The sequence below is a fragment of the Apteryx mantelli genome, chromosome 6, assembly GCF_036417845.1.
Source record: "Apteryx mantelli isolate bAptMan1 chromosome 6, bAptMan1.hap1, whole genome shotgun sequence".
NCBI classification, from domain to species: Eukaryota; Metazoa; Chordata; class Aves; order Apterygiformes; family Apterygidae; genus Apteryx; species Apteryx mantelli.
In genome coordinates, this window is record NC_089983.1 from 6,335,664 (window position 1) to 6,356,018 (window position 20,355).

The 20,355-nt window shown below is 42.2% G+C and overlaps 1 protein-coding gene across 1 annotated transcript in view; it reads right to left on the bottom strand.

Moving 5' to 3' along the window:
* Positions 1-5,911: 5,911 nt before the first annotated feature.
* TRPM8 (transient receptor potential cation channel subfamily M member 8) overlaps positions 5,912-20,355 on the bottom strand; it is a 52,122-nt gene continuing 37,678 nt past the window's right edge. The window contains exons 21-25 of the mRNA XM_013948505.1: positions 16,050-16,240; positions 13,118-13,217; positions 11,717-11,750; positions 7,816-7,902; positions 5,912-5,924 (exon numbers count right to left, since the gene is read on the bottom strand). Of these exons, the coding sequence (XP_013803959.1) occupies positions 7,852-7,902; positions 11,717-11,750; positions 13,118-13,217; positions 16,050-16,240 (376 nt within the window). The 3' untranslated portion in view covers positions 5,912-5,924; positions 7,816-7,851. The remainder of the gene's footprint in view (positions 5,925-7,815; positions 7,903-11,716; positions 11,751-13,117; positions 13,218-16,049; positions 16,241-20,355) is intronic.

Here is a 20,355-nt window from a genome sequence, read left to right on the forward strand (position 1 = left end):
AGGCTGTGAGTGACTCTCCATCTGCCTGCAACCATTTGCATAGAAGAGGCATCAGAGTGCAGGAGGTATGAGGCACTAGAATATCATGACACTAAATTTATACACAGTAATCTAAGCTGGGAACACAAGAGCAGTGAAAAGCAAGATAGATTCATCACCTCTTGGGGCACAGCAGCAAAAGACAGGCAAGCACATATTGTCAGGGATTTAAAAAGCCTAAATAGATAAGATATGCCTGCGTGCTTAGGTGTAGGCCTTTTAATTCACAGTTCTCAGTGCTGCATTAAGCTGGCCATGACACAGGAGCCAGCCAGCCACCCTCACGCTGCATTTGATGTAGAATACCTTGAGGCAGAATCATGTCAGTAGTGCAGACAACCGTGACACAAGTCAGCAGTGTGGGGAGAAGGGGGAATTAGGAGTAGGGTGGTGGGAACAGAGCTGGAGGCAGGGGGAGGATACAGCACTGAAAGATGATGGAGAGCCATTCATACGGGACACAAGGGAGAGAAAGATTTCTTCACACAGACATCCAGCTGAAATTGTTAAAGAAAATCTCAGCCTTAACACCCCCAACCCAGGGCATGCTTTTTGCTGGCAGAGAGCTACACCAGTGAGCCCAATTCCCTCCTCCAGTACCAAGCCTCTGATTTACTTAGAGCAAATTTCACCTGCCAGAACTTCTCTTGTGCCTGACATGGTGAAACAGATCTGCCCCCATTGCTTTGGGGCTCTCAGCTAGACAGAGATGCTCCTGATCAGGCCTCAGCTGGGAAGCCAGTAACAGATCCTGCTGGCATGTGCTTGGGACAGTTAGTTCTCTGCATCTGCAAGAGAGAATCTGAGCCTGCCTTTCACAGGCATGGCCTGAGGGACCCAGTTCTGGCTGGTGCTGTTCACCCCTTCTCCCACACCCTTGCTCCCCTCTGAAATGCAACAGGCCAGAGGAGGTGGAAAGACCCCAGAGAAAATGAGAAGAGACATTGCACTTATCAGGAACTTTTTGGAAGCATTTGCTAGTATGCTCTTTAGCTGTCACAGTCCAGGGTCACAGAGGGCTGGTGCCAGTATCTGAAACTGGTGCAAGTGACAGAAGCTCCTGAAATGGCCTGAGAGCAATGGAAGTGAATGTTATTTGTACTGTTCTGTGCTTTAACTGAGTTCTAAGAAGAGGACCTTCCTCTGGGTCCTGGCCAAGTCCTTATTTCACAGCAGCTGAACCCTGGACTCTACAGGAAGTGCTGGGTTCAACCCCCCGCCCCCCCCTCCCCACCACCACCACCACCTTTTTCTGTAAAGCTTGCACACTGAGGCTTGCCACAGGCAGGGACCCAAGATAAATCCACCCACTCTCAGTGCTGTGAGCCTGCAGTGAGGGGTATTCTTTTGCAACAGAGCAACCACGATTAAGTCCTGGGGTTATAACAAAAAGGATACTCCTACTCTGTGCCTCCTACCTCCCCAAAGCACCTAGATACTGTTAGCATAGAGTAAACCTTCCTCCCTGTCTTTAAAGAAACTTTTCCTACTTCCCCCACACACACTTTCCTGCAAAGGGCGTTACCCACATCAGTAGTTTTCTTGGGAGAAAATACACACACACGCTTAGGAAATCCTGGTGAGACTGAATTACTTACTGTCCTTTCAGAAGAGGCATTCTAGCTCTTACTTCGCCAAGTGTTTGTTTCCAGACACTGCTTCAGATTTAAAGCTGCAGGCCTTCTGCAAACACAAGTTGGCTGATGTCTTCTTCACATCTCTGAACTCCTGCCTCCAGTCATGAGAGCAAGAACCATCTGTTCTCATTGAAGGACAGACCAGATCCCTGTTCCAATATGATATTCTTTTAAGCAATATCCAGGAGTCTTCTCTCTGCATGTAGCATTTTCCATGCCTGTTCTGAACAGTGGGCAAAAAGGGGAGGCTTCTGGGCAACTGAACACAACCTGACTCAAATCCAGTGGCAGCAAATTCCAAATGCTGGCAGAGGAAGATGCAGTAGCTATCGCCTTCAGCTGCTGTAGTAATGCCCAAGACAGACTAGGTGGGTCCCCTACCTCTGGTCTCATTTAGTTTCATTTCTGGTTGGGCTTATGCAGGGTGTGGAATTCTTGCTCCTCTCAATGTGACTTGCAAGCTACATAATACTGTCATTCCATCTTCCCTTTCCTTGGGCTCTTACTTTGAATTGATGACCATAATCATAGACTCCTGGATTTGTTTTGTTTTTAAACATTTACGGGTCAGGAAAATGCACAGATATGAAGCTTCTCAGGAAGTAACATAGAAACATATGATATAAGCTTATTTTCCAAAAGCATCAACACTGCAGTAAAGGGTCTTGGACTGGATAAACAGAAGCATATTGTCAAGAGTCAACCATCCTTTCTCCCATCACAGCAGGGGCCACATTGTAACCCTGGGCCTGATGCTGAATTATCATCAGTGGTGATGGAACACGAGGACCCTCCGAGGCTCGCAATCCCTGTTGGCAGATAACATTCTGGGTAGCTCAGGAAGAAACATCAAAATTCAATATTCTATCTCATCACCATAAATCCCCAACTAGCCATTAAATAGAAACTGCCTTTCAAACATCCACTATTTGAATTCCCATTTCTACTTTATCAGGGCACCACTTTTTCTGCAGTAGTTGAAGAATTGTTGGTTCGTTCAAAAACACCAGCCATTTAATGCAGCACAAATATGTAACCACACAAAAGCATCACAGTTGTTTCCCCTCTCCTTACCAGGGGAGCACCAGGTAATTTTCAACTCCTGATGCAAGGCAGATCCCTGAGCAAGCTGAAGAAGCCTATTTCCTTTTTTTATTTTACTTTAGATTTAGCCACAGCTCTAAAAGGCTGGGCTTTTACACTATGAGCTGCTTTCCACTTTGACAGTACTTGGCATGTCTTGCAAATCACAAATTTCCTATCAAGCAGATAAATCTGGTCTACAACTTTACTTTTTGGAAAGCCTCATCATGAAGTGATACTCTTAAAGTTTAGTTATATCCCTACAGAGAAATTTCTTGATGTTAAAGTGACTCCTGCTAAATGACTTTCCAATTATTCAAGAATCCTTTAAGTAGCTGATGGATCACTAACACAACTGTCACTGGATATAACTCAAAGCCTGCTCAGTTGCACTGCAGCTTTGGAGGGTAGTTGGCCTCTACACCGATTCTGTTCAGGGCACAAGCAGCAAACACCAGGAATGACACAGAAAGCTCAGCCACAATAACTTTTTTTTTTTTTTAAAACAAAAAAGTCAGAAATGTCACAGATGTAGCAGAAATAGACAGTAGAAGTGAGGTTTTTTTCCCCCCCTTCTCCCATCATAAAAAAAGAAAGCAAGAAGCCGAAGTAACTTTATTGTTTAATCTGTAAATATGGCCACAAGGATGCTTTTGACTTTTCACAACATGGCTCAAAGCTACATCTATAATAGTACAAGGGATCACTACAGCTGCTGGCAAGTATATTACAGGTTTCACATATGAAAGAAACGGACTAAAAGCACAATTTCCACATTAAAGGCAGACAAACAACATGGGAAAATTCACTTCTAGAAAGGAAATTTATCTTAATCATTTATGATGCAAGCCAACTGCCAAAGAAGTCAATGACTGAGTCCTCCATAATCTTTTCAACAGGGAAATACTGAGATCTTTTCATATATCAATGAGCGACACTTATTGGTAGCACTATACACCCTAGGATCATGTAATGCACTGCATACAGTAAAATTGGGTAATGTGAAGCAGACAAAACCCTTTATTTTTCTCCCCCTAGAAAACTATTTAATTTTTAGCTAAAAATACAAACACAGCAGCAGCTTGAGTAAACACAGAAGCCAAATCTGGCATATACTCCGGGTGCGTAAGCAAAAGGAGTAAATTTAAAAGGTCACCCTACAGACTCCATGCATATGCTGGCCTCCTCTCCAACAGCAGATGACCAGCTCAGTCAGCTGCATCCTCCAGTAGAAACATTCCCCACTTACATCAGTGCTTCACATCCCTGAACTTAAGCAGTCACCAAAACATTAAAGCATATAAAAGTGTCTTCACCAGATTGGAGCAACATGTTTTCCCAGCACACATGGACTGGAATATGCCGTGTGCACAGAAGCAGGCTTGCACACAGGCTTTGGTTTCTAGCTAGGAAGCAGCAGGCTGCATTTGCACTGGTCATGCCGACTCATCTGGGCAGTGTTAACCAAGCAAGCTTCCATAGAAATTCCCTCTCCATCCACCTAACTAGTCAGCTGGAGATCTCACGTGGCCATTATAAGCACCCATATATTCTACCTGACAACCCTCAGACTAAGATCACCATTGCCAGCCAAAGGGAAGTATCTAAGCATTCAAAATCAAACACAACGGGAGATTGTTCCTAGGCACTGGGGATGAAGACAAATATGATGTTTTGCAATGGAAATTAATGCCATCTGAGTGATTCCCCTTCAGGTGGTAATGCACTCAGTTATACCACACAATCTGCCACAAGATGCAGCTGCTATTTTAGGAGAAAAACACAAAAATCCAGAAAAAGCAGCCTAACTGTAGCAAGTATCACAAAGTTTAAAGATGGCCAACAATCTCTTCTCTATTTGAGAATCGTAACACAAACAAGCTGTGTATATGTTTGAAAAAGTAAAACAAACTGCAACACTCCAAGCATACAAGTTATGACTACAGAAACAACCGAAGATTGCACACAAACCCTTTGGAAACTGCTTCTATATGAATTGCATCACATCCTATCCCCTCCCCCATCCACGCAGGGTTGCAGCAGTTGAGCTTCTGCATTGCTGCACGGTTCCAAGTATAGTAGGAAAAAGTCCACACTGTCCACTTTGGAGTCCAAGCGGTGGGTGCGTGGTTGGACCAATGGCCATGTTTCCCCCAGAGGATGATGCAGCAACGCCTTGTATCCTGGCATGCCAGCATTTCAGACTTCAGGAGGTCTTACAGATGGACTGTGCAAGTAACAAGCTAGATCTGGCTATCACATAAAGAAAGGAGGACAGAGATTCATTAAGACAAGCAATTAGTAGCTAGAGGAAACCCATGAACAGACCTATTTGAGGGAAATTGAGAAGCAAAATGATTTTTGCAGCAGCAGCACTCTTGGAATTAAGAATGCATTTTAACAGCAGCTGACAAGGACTACCTGCTGACAGCAATCATCAGGGGAGAGAAGGGAAAAAGGAAGGCTTGGTAACTTGGAGTTCTACCAGAAGAGATATCATCCCCTCAATGTTTTACCATCTTCATGCAAGCAGAAAGGGTTGTTTTCTCTTAAGACCAAAGAATAAAAATAAAGAACCTAGTAACTCATGACTGGACACTGACAACTCTCCGCTGGATAGGTTACGTCTGGCTTGGTGGCTACCATCAGCTCTGAGAAATTATTCTTGAAGAATCAGTACCTGTGTGAGCAAAGGAAAAGTATTTAGAGTTGAGCTCCCAACCCAGCCCCACATTTTGCTTTTCTCCTCCTCTCGATGTCTACTTCAAAGCTTAGATGTTCCATGCAATACTTGGGGTCAAGTAGCTATCTGCTGCAGGCATCCTGTGTTAGCAGGACAGCAGTGATACTAGTTGCCAGAACATGCAAGCAAAAATAACAGCCAAACAAAATGCATGGAATGGCCAATCCAGCATGTCATATTGAAGACAGTGCAGACTCCCTTTCAGATGAGATAGCATAATGCACATGTCAACTTCCTGTGAGACAGCAACCTCTCTGTTTATACTACTACCCTAGCACTGTTGGATTGCCAGAGATCAGCTTCAGAGCCTGGACAGCTTGCATGCAAGACAGTTTGGTCACAACATCTACCAGGACTCGACGTAGACAGTTTACCAGGCATAAACTGGAAAGGGACTCCATTTTTTCAAGCCACTGATTGATCTATAATGCAGAGTAAAACAAAAGGTCATTTCTGCAAGCTCCACCATAAACAGAGAGCTGGCAAAGGCCTCCAGAGACCATTTCTGTCCTCCCATCTGCCTACCCCAAGGCAGGATCAAATATACCTGTAACAGACAAGTTAGTCAAACAGGACTCCTCACGCAAGCTGCTTCAATGTTTTACTACCATTACTGGTCAAAAACATTTCTTGTTACTTAACTCAAAACTACCTTGCTGTAAATTAGGCCTCTTATGCGTATGAAAAATGGACAATTTCCTCCCAGCTACAGCTACTTTTGGTCTATGCTGGTGCTGTTCTGAAGAGGGGCTGGACTAGAAAAGCTCGAGAGGTCCCTTCCAACCTCAGTTATTCTACCATTCTACAGCCTGTCTGAAGACCACTGCTTTCCTCTGAATTCTTCTTTCCCAGGCTAACTGTAATTCATTCTTTCTACAAATTATTTTCAAGACTTCCAATTGCTCTTGTCACTGCTCTGAACACTTTTCAACCACTCCACATCTTCCTTGAAGCTTAGTGTTAACACTGGATGCTGTATCCAACTGACAGTTCATCATGCTATAAGGAGAATTACTTCATACATCTCACAGACAACAAAACATCAGCTATTTATATTCCATTTCAGAGGGGCTACAATTTCCAGAAACTTTTCTGCAGAACTGCTGCCTCATAAGATTTCCCCCATTTTGTTCTTGCATAGGTAGTGATTCCCCGGTAACTGTAAAATTTGCATTTGCTCTTACTGAATTGCAACCTATTTTTCAGCCAAACTGCAAGCTACCTCTTACCTAAACTGGCTCTGCTTTGAGCAGGAGTTGAACTAGATGACCTCCAGAGGTCCCTTCCAACCTCAATTATTCTGCAGTTCAGAGGCCTGCCCTCTAGGTGACAGAGTTTACTGCATCTAAGAAAATACCCAGTAACTAGTAACCCCTGCAGATATTATTAGAGGGTTGGAAGTCAGTCATAACTGAACTGAACCTCAGTGGATATGAAATCATCTCCTGAAAGAGGGTGAAACAATTGAATTGGGAACATTTGGCACAGGTAGAAGCTGTCTCGCAAACAGAAAAAAAACCTTTAAGGGAGAAGGAGCCAAGCTCTAAGGTTCAGGCTGATTAAATCCTACCACATAATACTTCCTTCTCAACAGCCAGCCTTCTTATCCTGATGCCTTTAAAGATGACAAGAGTTTACTGCATATATCAATATTATGCTTGGCTTTCACTTTGCAATAGAAATCATGGCTCCAGACCAACTGTTCCACAGACCTTGATGAAAAAGGACATGTGGCTTATGACCAGACACTGGACTGTAGCTCAGGAGATTTGGGGTCTACTCTTCACTCAACAGTTTATCCTAGATGACACAGGACAGCTATAGTGATCTGCCATAACACCCCATCTTGACAGTGAGAAAATAAAATTTGCTCTTACCCTCAAGTCTGTCTTCTCTATTTAGTTTTTATGGTGTTCAGAGTTAAAATGAACCAACTATAATGGATCCAGCACAGCAGCTCCTAATTTTCCAGAGGGCCTCCAGCACAAAGACAGCTAAAATAACTTTGGGTCATTCACAGTTTTTCAAAGGCAAGGGAGCAAAATAAGATATTTTAAGATCTGCCAAAAATTATTATTAACACCAGCTGGAAAACTGTATTATTTTTTTTAGAAAAAAACAAAAACACAAGCGAGGGAGACAATTTGTCTAATATCAGAAGAGAAATATAAGAACTAATGTCAATACAAGCATCAATAATTAACACTAACACTTCTTCCAGTGACATAACACTTTTTCCAGTGACATACCAATTTAACATTGCAGATACTGATAACTCATGAAGGTCAGAGAATGGATTTAAAGAGGGCTTACCCTGCTCAGGTAGCTGCTCTTGGATTTCAGCTGCATTCATTTGATTTTGCCAGCAATCTCTTTCAGGAGGCCTTTCAAATCACAGAGCTTAAAAGTAAAAAGAAAGAAGCTTCGTATATATAAAGTCAATCTAACTCCTTCCGACAGATGATTGCAGGCGGAATGCGGGGAAAGGAAGAGAACAAAACAAGCAAGCAGTAGCAAGAACCTTAAAATACCCTAAAGCATCTATACAGCATCAGCAACAACTGGCATACAATCCCCAATCTGAACTCTGTTTTCATGTCATTAGTCAGGAAGCAATAACTAACTGCTATTCATATTCAGTAATCACATTGTGGTGGCAAATGAAGCAGTGTTAATACTGCTTTTCACAGGAAAGCAATCTGAGTAAGTAATACAACTAATAAGTAATTGCCTAACCAAATATTATCCCAAATATGACAATATTTGAAAGGACATCTCCAATTACAGCTTTCAGCAATGCAATTAATGCAGTGAGTCCTAACGCATACATATTTCACATAGTTAACAAGCAAGCATCATGACAGCTACAAGCTCCAAACTATATTCCATCTCCTTTTGTTCCTTCAAAGCAACAAAGATTACAGTTCAGTGGAGTAATGTGGAGCCAATCTACCATAAAAGAGTGTTTTTTAATATTTGTTTCCTTTAACACCTATTATATGCATGTACCACAGTGCCAAACCAAGGAGAAGCTTTTAATTCTGTAACGTAGGGACAGCAAGATCTTATTCCCTTGGGAAGTCATTCTTGAGAGCAAGATGCTTCAGAGAAATCACATGCTTGTTTATGAATTTGGGATTAGATGGAATTATCTGGACAAGCTGTTTTCATTGCTGACACACGGAGCTGCTGCCTTCAAAGTCCAGACAGAGCAGTGTAGAGGCACTGTCACAAAAACGGCAGCACGTAGGGCTGGATGCAACTTCAAAAGGCCATCCACAGCAGCCCCCAGAGGTGGTATGACCTAGACAATCCTGACCGAGGCCTACGTAGCCTCTTTAGAAAATGCAACTGGCAGAAATCCCTGTTGTGCTACTCTCAAAGCTACAAAACTCTTCTCAAAGTCTAACCTAACCCTTCCTTGCTGTAACCAAAGCTCATTATTCCTTGGGACACTCACGTTGAGCTTAGATAATAGTTTACCCCACAGTCGAGACTTATGCCTGGGACTCTGTTACATCCACAGACTTCTTTTTCAGAATACCATCTCAAGCCAGAGACAGGGAGATGACCCCAGAATACCTTGCTGTCAAGAGCACTACTCCTAAGCACAGGTGTCAGTATATGTCAGTCACTAAAGCTGAAGGTACGAAGGTGCGACGTGGGTATTGTTTTTCAGTATAGAATTAAGGTTATCATATTTCCTCTCAGTTTTGAAAGCAGAATCACCAGACACTCAGTCCCTCACCATTTACATTTTGGTCTTGAAAGAAAAGCTATTAATTTGCAATATAAGCTACTTGACAGCAATACAAAGAAATATTTTGAAGTGTTTTGGGGCCTTTTCACCCTTGGGCTTCTAAGGAGTCTGTTCTTCACAGAATCACCCAGAATCACACAATGGTTGAGGTTGGAAGGGACCTCTGGAGATCATCTAGTCCAACCCCCCTGCTCAAGCACGGTCACCTAAAGCACATTGCCCAGGATTGTGTCCAGATGGCTTTTGAATATCTCCAAGGATGGAGACTACACAATCTCTCTGGGCAAACTATTCCAGTGCTCTGTGACCCTCACAGTAAAGAAGTTCTTCCTCATGTTCAGACGGAACTTCCTGTGTTTCAGTTTGTGCCCGTTGCTTTCGTCCAGTCCTCAGGCATTTCCCCTGTTCTCCATGTCCATTCAAAGACAATCGAGAGTGGCCTAGCAATGACATCAGCCAGCTCCCTCAGCACTCGTGGGTGCATTCCATCAGGGCCCATGGACTTGTGGATGTCAAGTTTGCCTAAATGCTCTCTAACCCGATCCTGCTCAACCAAGGGAAAGTCTCTCTTTCTCCAGACGTTCTCCATGGTCTCTAGGGTCTGGGATTCCTGAGGACTGGTTTTAGCAGTAAAGACTGAAGCAAAGGCAGCATTCAGTATCTCTGCCTTTTCTGTATCCTTTGGCACCAGGGCCCCCACTACATTCAACAGCGGGCCCACATTCTCCCTAGTCTTCCTTTTGTTGCTGATGTGTTTAAAGAAGTCCTCCTTGCTGTCCTTGACATCCCTTGCCAGATTAAACTCCAAATGGGCCTTGGCCTTCCTAGTCCCATCCCTGCATACTCAGATGACCTCCCTATATTCCTCCCAAGTGGCCTGTCCCTGCTTCTACCTTCTGGACACTTCCTTCTTCTGTTTGAGTTTTGCCAGGAGATTCTTGTTCATCCAGGCAGGTCTCCTGATCCCTTTGCTCAACTTCTTGCTCATTGGGATGTACCATTCTTGAGCTTGAAGGAGGTGATCCTTGAATATTAACCAGCTCTCTTGGACCCCTCTTCCTTCTAGGGCCCTATCCCATGGGATTCTCCCAAGAAGGTCCCTGAAGAGGCCAAAATTTGCTCTCCTGAAGCCCAGGGTTGTGATCCTACTTTTTGTCCTGCTTCCTCCTCGCAGGATCCTGAACCATCTCAATGACCATCTCATGGTCACTGCAGCCAAGGCTGCCCCCAGTCTTCACATCTCCAGCCAGCCTTTCCTTGTTTGTTAGTACAAGGTCCAGCAGCACACCTCTCCTCTTTGGCTCCTCTATCACTTGCGTCAGAAAGTTATCATCAATGCTCTCCAGGAACCTGTTTGTGCCTTGCTGTGTTGTTCCTCCAGGAGATATCAGGGTGGTTCAAGTTCCCCATGAGAACCAGGGCCTGTGATTGTAAGGCTACTTCCAGCTGTCTGTAGAAGGCCTCAACTACTTCCTCTTCCTGATCAGGTGGCCACATTCTGCAAACACCCACAACAGCGTCACCCATTTTAGTCTGCCCCTTAATCCTTATCCATAAGCTCTCGATTCACTCATCATCCAACCCTAGGCAGAGCTCCATACGTTCCAGTTGCTCTCTCGCATAAAGGGCAACTCCCCCTCCTCACCTTCCTGGCCTGTCCTTCCTAAAGAGCATATAGTCATCCATTCACACTAGTGCAACTCCCCACTTCAGAGTCCAAATATATAATTCAATCAAGCTCTCATATATAATACACATTGAAGTCTTTTCATTATTACAGTCATAAAATTATGACTTATATGACAGTTCCGATAATATGTTCTCTACTAGGTTGGTAGAATTATACAGATACAACACAGGATATCTCTGTAATACAGATGAGTGAATTGGCCACAGAAATTTTTTTAATTAAAAGTCTTCCCACCCTGCCAATATGAAAAGAGCATTCTCTGTTTATCTACCAGGTGTTTTCTGTGCTATCAAAAGCACAACCAGGGTTGCCACAGTACATCTGAACTGTTGCCACATTTTATAAGCAGAACTTAAACAAGAAAATATATAATTAATGATCATATGCCTTCAGTACTAGAGGCTAAACTTGACATAAGATGGATTTGAGAAGGGTATACTCTGACTGTGCAATGTCTCCCCTCCCCATCAGTGTTTCATGGGCCCATTACAATATAAGTTATTTTTACTTCTATGCCACCCAAAGAATACTGAGAAACACTTCTACAATGCTTAGCAAGCATCTTCTACTTTATTTTCCAGCACAATATGAACCTACACTGAGAACCAAAGGTGCAAAGAGCATGTTAACAAAGCCCCATGAAAATAGGATCTTGATGACGATAACAGTTGCAAACAGCTCCCAGTGATGCTTAGTTTCTATGTGCACCACTAGCTGCCTTCCCAGAGGGGCACATCCCCTAGAGCAGTCCAAAACACAAATACCTTTGCATCCAGTTGTCTAAATCGATGCACCATCCTGAAAATAGAAAGAAGACACAGAAGAGAGGATTGAGATCATACATTAGAGAAGCTACGGCTGACCGCTCTTCCTTTGCGAAACCATGCAGAACTGCCTTACAGAAGTCCATCTGAAATCAGCACATCTAGTCCTCATCTTTTACCAAAGAGTGGAGCTAAGGCACCTGCAGAATGTGAAGTTCTCAGAAGCCTGTCCTCTTTGCACGTAGTCAGAGGTCCGTTACAAAGTAGGCTGACTGCAGATGTCCCTTCCAAGCACCATCATTTCATCTTTCCAGGAAGGCATGTCTGCAAGTGGTTTGGTTTTGTGACAAGCTAACATACAAACTACTGTTAGTGCTGCACTTTTCCACGTTCCTTGTCATGACCCTTCTGCTTTCAATATAAAAGCTTTTTTTATTATTATTTTTATTTGTTCATCTTATTATCCAATGTTGAGTGCCTCTGGGTAGTCTTAACAAAAATACTTAAAAGACAGCAATGGTCACAGCAGGGACAGAGGGATATCCTAGAAGAGTCTGGTCCTTCCCACTCAGCCTTATCAGTTCTTCTGTTGCACTTGATTTAAGGAAGTTTCTAAGCTGTTGGAAGCTAGCTACAAAATTATGCCATCATATACATCAAACATTAGGCAGGTTATTATTGCTGCTTTCTAGCTTTCTTTAATATTTCTCTTTGCTTTTAAACTATTATTCTGAAAACACTGGGGCAGATCCCAAAGATAACCAAAATGTTGTGATCTGACAGGCAAAGAAAAGTAGTCCAAGTCGCTAAATCTTCAAATCTCATCATACCAAATAGCATTTTCCCTATCCCCAGAAGTCTCTCCTGCTTATGCCAAGCAGAGATCTCCATACACACTGATACTGTTGGAATCCTTGGTATTTCAGACCACATTTTAAATATTCTCTAATTGTATAATTTTATATAACTACTTAGCTCTCACATAAAACTGCTTTCCACCATGAGATCTCAAAGTACTACAAGAATATAGCATTTTCTGATCAAATTGTAAAGTAGAAAAGCTCAAATACAGAAAGATGAAATTATCTGAGAAATATTATGATAGACATTTTGGAACAAGTGTGCCTAACACATCTATCCAGATACTGTGTGTATAATATGCCATTATAAATCTGCAATATTATCATTAACATCTTACCAGCCCAATGAACTATTTCTGAAGCCATGCTACAGCAGCTGATAAAAAACAATCGTTCAGTTCAAAACAAAATGGGCATATTTAGGTTGAGGTTTATTAAATGCTCATTAGTTTATGAACATTTAGAGTTGCTGAAAACTTGATTTTATTAAAAATACTTGACAGAAGGTTAAGAAAGTAAAGACAAAAAAGGGCAGACATACTCTTCTGATGAATCGTTTGCTTTGGTATTGACTTTGACAAGGTAATTTTCTTTCATGACAGCTTCCCATGACAGAGTTTCATTGTCCTCATTTCTTAAGCCTAGGAAATGTATATATATAAAAAAAAGAACACACTAGATTAACTTAATTTGTCTCTCCAATGCTGAGATGTGAAAAGGCTGGGTTAGTGCTTGCACTCACAGAGACTAATGATTCCATTCTCTGCATACAAAGCATTCACAGCCCCACTTTCCAGCTATAACACAGCTCTGATATAAATATGACATTAACACATTTTGCTGTATACTCCTGACCACCGGAACTGATATAAAAAAAAATCCTCCCAACACACAACTCCCAAACCCAAAAGACACTCTCTAGAATTTCTTGAGTTTTGATTAACATGCTTTGTAAAACAGCAGCCATTTCAACAGACATAAAACATTCCAAAAAATTCCAAATTGGATTTTGAATTTTGCATTTATACTAATCATTTTGACTTTATCCCGTTTCAGGTCATTAGGAGTAACATCTATTAATAACAATACTGTATGACTTCTTATTGAACTAAAACGTCTCAAAGATTTTTCTTCTCTAGAAAGCATCTCCTGTTGATGCTGTAAATTAGAGAGCGACACAGAACAAGACACACTTTGAGGCGTCAAAGTCCTCCAGGAAAACACTTCTGCATTTTATCCTGTTCTAACAGGACAGCACAAACCCCACTAAAGAAGTCTGGCTCCAGAGGCAACTGATTCAATCACAGAGGTGTGCAGGCCCGCATCTGGCACACCACAGTCAGAGCAAGCTTTAGCTTAAAAGCTGTAAAAGCAGGAAGAGAACTGAGGCAGCCTGATGAGGAACAACACCAAAAGGGCTGAAAAGTTCTCCAGCACTTCCTTTGGGTTCAATAACTTGATATTTCAAATAGCACATGGCTCTGACAGCCATAGGACATATACATCACTCCTCGACATTGCATGGTCACAGAGCATGACGATAATCAAAGGTTATTTGGGAATGGAGACTCGGAATTGCGCTTGCCCTACATATATACATATTTCACTTGGGGAAACCTACCACAAAAGCTTTTTTCTTTTTTTTTTTTTATTTTTTAAATTAAGCTAGAGGTAGAAGGCCTGGGAGTGATGCGTGTGTGAGGAGGCTCCAAAGTCTGGATTTTCTGTCATCACTCTGCAAACATCAAATATCCATTCCTGAGACAGGTCAATGGCTGACAAATGATTTAAGCCCTGGTTCCACCACCCAGTGCTCCTCTGACCTCACATAGCCTTACTTTTCCGCCCAGACACCCACAGGCATTTAAGCACCCAAATCCCAATCAGACTAGTTCTATAAGAGTTTGATGGAAAAGCTAGGATTTTGCAATAGTCGATATATTAGAGCTGCTTCCTCCATGCAGTTCTCTTCATCAGCACAGTCACAATGATATTCTGGCTTTAATTCTTTCATTTGCTTCCAGAACAAGATCACCATGCACCACTTGGGAAGAAATATCTGCAATTAGACTATCTCTCCAAGAAGGAAATCAAACACTGCTTCAGAAAGCCAAGATAATTTTGTCAGCACTAAGAAATTTTATATCCCAAAGCAAGCATCTTTCTCCTAAACTAATAACACATCCAGCCTGTGCTGCAGGGCAACAGTCAGGATGCTGATAGATGGGAACAAGTCTGTCAATTAACTTATCCTCCCTCATCTGCTATGAATGGCACTTCAACAACAACAACAGACAATTCCAGAGAAAACATTCCATTTGGGTGGTGGTGGTGGGGGGAATGTGTTAAAACAATTCATATCTGTGCCCTCTGAAAGAGTAAATAAAGGGGAAATAGCTATGGGACTGACTCAGCCACTCTTGCATTTTTGAGGATGGTTTCCTGACACGGTTTGCTTATTTGGCTATGCCCAGAGGGCCAGAAGACTCTCTGCTTTCTCCTTCAATCAAAAGAGCCTCTAAAGAAGCTTGCACTCTATCAGGCTGCCCTAGCAGCAACGAGTTTCATTAGCTGGAAGATTGTAAAAGAAGGAGAAAAAGAAACGCAATTCCAGAAGGTACAGTGGCAAGCAGAGAATTAGAGCACTGAATAAATTCATCCAAAACCCACAGCAGCTGAAAGTCATCTTCATGGTCTGCATGAAAAGTGTAAAACATCCCATTTCAGTTCTCATCAGCATCTGAACGGGTAGTGCATTCCTCCTGCACTGTTCCCAAGTGTCAGGAAATCCTTGATCTTGCATGCTCTATATGTTTAGGTAACTTGTAGCAGAGGTGGTCTAATGCAAAAAGCTTTCAAAGATAGAAAGTAGCACAGGCACCTCTAAACAGATGGGATTAATTTTAAGACAAGTCATTTACATACATGAGCTAATTGTGCTTTGAAATTGCTTGGACAAAAAGAAAGCACTGGATGATTCTGCATATTACTGAAGTGCAGTAGGTCTCGAGGTAGCACACAAAATCTGCCTAACCACAGCAAAACCAAAGTTATTTAGAGCAGAAAAGTTTAAAAAAACAACAAAAACACACACCACACCACCACAGCAAAAGCAACATTTTTTTCAAAGCTCAATTGGAAGCTTAACAAAAGAAGTTAGCAGTATAATTCCCCATAGCCCAGAGAGCGTGCAACTTTGAGTACTCAAGGAAGATTATGTCTGAAAAGCAGCCAGAGGCTTTGATTTGAATCTCATCAGAAAGACTTCCAGCAACACTGTGGTTTTGTATTTGATGGAGAAAATGAACTGCTGCTCATTTCCACAACAACCACTTCCTCCAGGATCTACATTGCCCTTGAAAACTTCCCCCTCAAACACTAACTGCCTGGTTTGAGTACAGCATGCCATGGAAGAGTTGCAATGCACTTGTCACAGAGCTGACTCGTAGGCAGTAAGAAGTAATCCTACTCACAGCAAATAGATGGCTCTTTACTTTCATTCTTACAGCAGCATTTAAAAAATTTCCTCATCACCATGAAGATGTAGGCAAAGATGACAAAAGGGAAGGGGATAGTCAAGCGGCTGCAGTATTCTTGGACCAAGAAGTAACGCTGGAACTTCCACACTTGGTCATTGTTCTCTTGTACTGATCCAACAGTGTAGCTAACAGACAAAGAAAGAAAATACATATCTCATTAGTTATTCACCAAAGAACTCCATCAAAGCCTAATAACATGGTCTTATTCTGTTATACCAGAAAATGTTTTTGTAAAGTCATCCTGGAGTTGGTCATTTTTACTGACTAGAAGGTTACTGAGTTTATTGTCCTTTCTAGAGAGAAACCTGCAGATAGGAGGAATTAAGACAGTAGAAGAAACCCTTGAAGTTACAAACAAACTGAAGAATAGGAATAGGGAGAAAATACTCCACATACTTTCACTACCTTAGCTCTAGGCAATTTTCTTCCAGCATGGACACACGAGAACAGGATGCTTCTTTGCAAAATACTACATCTCATTAATTCACCAGATAACTTACTAAAAATAGACCATTTACAAAGAATGGAAAGCTCTTGAGATTTTTAGTAGAGGTATTAAGAGAGATCCAGTCATGCATCAAACTTACTGTACTAAACACTGTAAGAACTCAGCAAAGCAACAGCCACTTGAGCAAACAGCTCGCAGACTGCCTGACCTTTCACTGCTGTCACTAAAGGGCAGATGGATATTTTCAAAATGTCCACGTTGAGATCCTGATGGGATCCTTTCAGGAGATAAGCCAAGACCTTCACCTACAAGTATTTTGTTGGAAATTATCCATCCTTTTAGAAGACAAATGCAATCCTTAATTTCAGAAGTATCTGAAGTATGCAGAATGTAAACTAATATTCATCCTTTTCAGTTGATGCATGCTGGATGCAAAGAAGAGGTAAGATTCTCTGTTGTAATTACCACGTATTAATTTTAACAACATAGAGAGACTGATTGGACTGATGTCTAACAGTCACCAGCATTGTTAAAGACTAGCAAATACTATGAACACACTGGTGTTAGGAGAAGCCACCACAGATGTGCACATTTCTAAATGCATCAAGAAAAAACATCTCAGGTTGCTGTTTGCCCACAGGCCTTCTTGAGTTCAGTACAATTCAACACTGCTGCTTCATTAAGTTGTTCAGTCTATCATCAAAATGCACTAAGCAAAGCTCTGAGAGTGTCATTAGAGAATTTATACCAGATCCTTCCACAAAATAAGCTGAACTGGCAAAAAGGAGGTTTTTACTGTCATACTGTATGAACCAGAGCTTTTACCACCAGGTGCTGTTAAAATAAGCGAATGTTCCAAAAAATATCAAAAGCTTCTAGGGTAGACCTGGCTTGCTGCTACATTTTCCTTTATTAATGTGGATTGCTTTCACCCTTTCCAGGGAGCATAAGCATTATCTTCTGTTCCAAGGTCCTGTGCAGGTTAAGAAAACACAGGTATTATAGATAAATGTTCCAACAGTCTTTTCTGGCACCCATTCTAAACACTTTGCCAAAACTCACATTTCTGACTGGCTTTGGAGTCTAGGTCAGCATGGGAGGAAATGTTCATAGCAAAGGGGAGAGCTGATCCCAGAGCTCAGGGGTTCTCAAATCATCACACTAATGAATCTGATCTCAGACTAGCCAGGAAAAACTACACTGGCATTCGGAAGGGAGATCTTCCTCAGGCAAACCAAAACTCCTCAGTGGCTCCTGTAAATACACCCATTGCCAAAGCAAATTCCTGCCAAGCCTGTCACAGCCAGGGTACCATCAAAACACAACAGAATTGTGGTCAACCTCAAGAAATCTGTTTTCCTGACCAAGAAACTCAGAGAGCCTCAGAATTCTCCACTGTGGAGCATGCCAGGAAAGCAGCAGCAGATGTTCCTCCAGTGAGTTGCCTCCCTCATGTCTCATCCCTGCCACTTCCCATCTCCCATTCCACCACCAAGTCCTGCCAAGCATATACTAATCTAGACACATCATGGCATAGCATGGACTACAGCCTTACGCTGCTGAACCACCTGCCCCAAGTCAGATGTGAGGGACTTTTCTTATTTAACTCACCTCTGTGTAAAAGCTTGCAGTATAAACACCAAAGATTTGTGAAAGAAGTTCAGGAAACACTTCCCTGAGGATCAGCTCTGGTTTGGTGTTGCTGGTCCCAATACAGTCAACATATTAGGTGATGTACAAGACTGTCGCCATTTTTATTTCACAAACCAATACTCAAAGGATATGTGATAAGGTCAGCAGCTACCAGCACCACATTTCAGATGTCTGACTCATCTGCATGGCTTGTCTAACACTTCACAAGATGCCAGAATAGGTCTTCTGACTGGTAGATCCACAGACAGATAAGTTACCATATAAAAACAGAAGTGATGGCATTTTTCAAGACAAAGTCCTTTTACGTGTCCTGAGGAGATGCAGCCCACTGCCTGTGGTGTAAGTCAGAACAATAAATAGCAGGTTCAACAGAGCAGTAACACACCAAAGCCTCAATGCCCATCATGACCAAGCAGCAGTTCTGGTTAATAAAACTATAATGTCATAAAAAGACTGCAGTAATAATTCCATTCAGTCCAACAGCAAGGTCAGTTGTGCAGAAATTCATGCTTAATAAAGCACTGACCCAGACATCACCCCCTGTGTGAACCACAGGGGCTTGGACAAAGCCCAGCAGAGACACGGAGAACACCTCCAAGCTCTGAAACTGAACCACAATCATGCAGAACTTTGCCAAGAGAATGGAGGCTTCTTACTTGGTGTGTGCATTCTTCCTAAAGTAACTAGCATCTCTAAAAGTGTTTTGTAGGCATTTACATGATAGCATTGTAGAAGTACTCCCAAGGTGCTTGTGCATACATGTGTTCTTAGACTGATGCAATACAAAGTAAATGAGTCATGTGTGTCCTCTGACTTGATGTGTAAAGCAAATTTGTTTTACTTTGCCTTGCAAGCACATGGTTGGTGACCTTCCAGGATTACTGCTCCTGGGCCTGGAATTAGCAGCCAATATCATATAGCTAAGCATTCATCATCTATGGCTGTGTTTATAAGCAGATGGTTTGCACATGTCTGCTTTCCATTTCTTTTGCAGCCAGAGAGTGTGTTGAACTGCATACTGGAGCATGGCTGATCCAAGCATTTTCTTCAAAGTGGAAGGAGGAAAATCCTCTCTTTGGCAGGCCTGATCCAAAGGCTGTAAATGAGCCTGATGCTGCAGAATGAACAAACCTTTCAAGTCTCACACTCACTGCATAGATGTATTCCAGTGGTCACTGTACTGCATCAGAAAGTATTCCACTCCGTACTAACTCCACCAGTAATATAAAACCAGAAAAGGACTATAAAAAAATACATGGGGATAAATAAACAACAGGAAAGTCAATTTGGCTAAGAAAAAATGAAATCAGTTGATGGGAGAATGCCAAAAAAACAGAAGCAGGGAGAAAATCTGGCAATCAAAGGATATAACACTGGGGTGGAGCACAGTGAAGACAGATAGCCTAGGAAAGCTAACTAAACTACTGCTCACATCAGAACCTGAGAGAGTGTATTACTAAACCCTCATCTGACCTGTAAGACACCTTGAGGGTTGTTTGCTGCACTGGTTAGAAGACAAGGGAAGCTGCAAGCTGCAAGCATTTCAAGTTCACAGATTTCATCTCTATCACTTTAGAAGATTCCTTCTCATGTCAGTCAGTTTTCCGTCCTAGAAAGGTCTGAACTGGTTCATTACCATCCTCAAACTCCGCGACCATGGAGCCAGCCCAGGTCAAGAAGCATGTGTCTAAAAAATATCCACAGAGACGCAGCTATTACAATTGTGCACTTTTAAAGCTAAGTGTATTACTTGGACTTGTGGGCAAAGGCTACATAAAACAACCAGCTCCAGTATTATGAAATAATACTTGGTTGTAAGAAATAAGTCCTCACTGTCAATCTGACTAACACCTTAAAAATAAAACGCCTTTCACTTCAGCAAGTCCCTCTGGGTCCCCTAATATTAGGGGAGAACTTGAAGGTGTCACAACGTATCACTAATACACAAAGCACTGATTTCCAAAGAGTAGCACCAGTAAAGACAAGGACACCTGTGACACTGGGAAAGGAACAATCCTTCCTGCTAGATCTGTTGTGTTGTGTTCATCAGTACAAACAGAGCAAGAAGCAGCTCTAGTCACTTGTCATCTGATCTCACAGTGAGATCCTATGGGGCAGTACCTCTGGTTAGGAAACCCT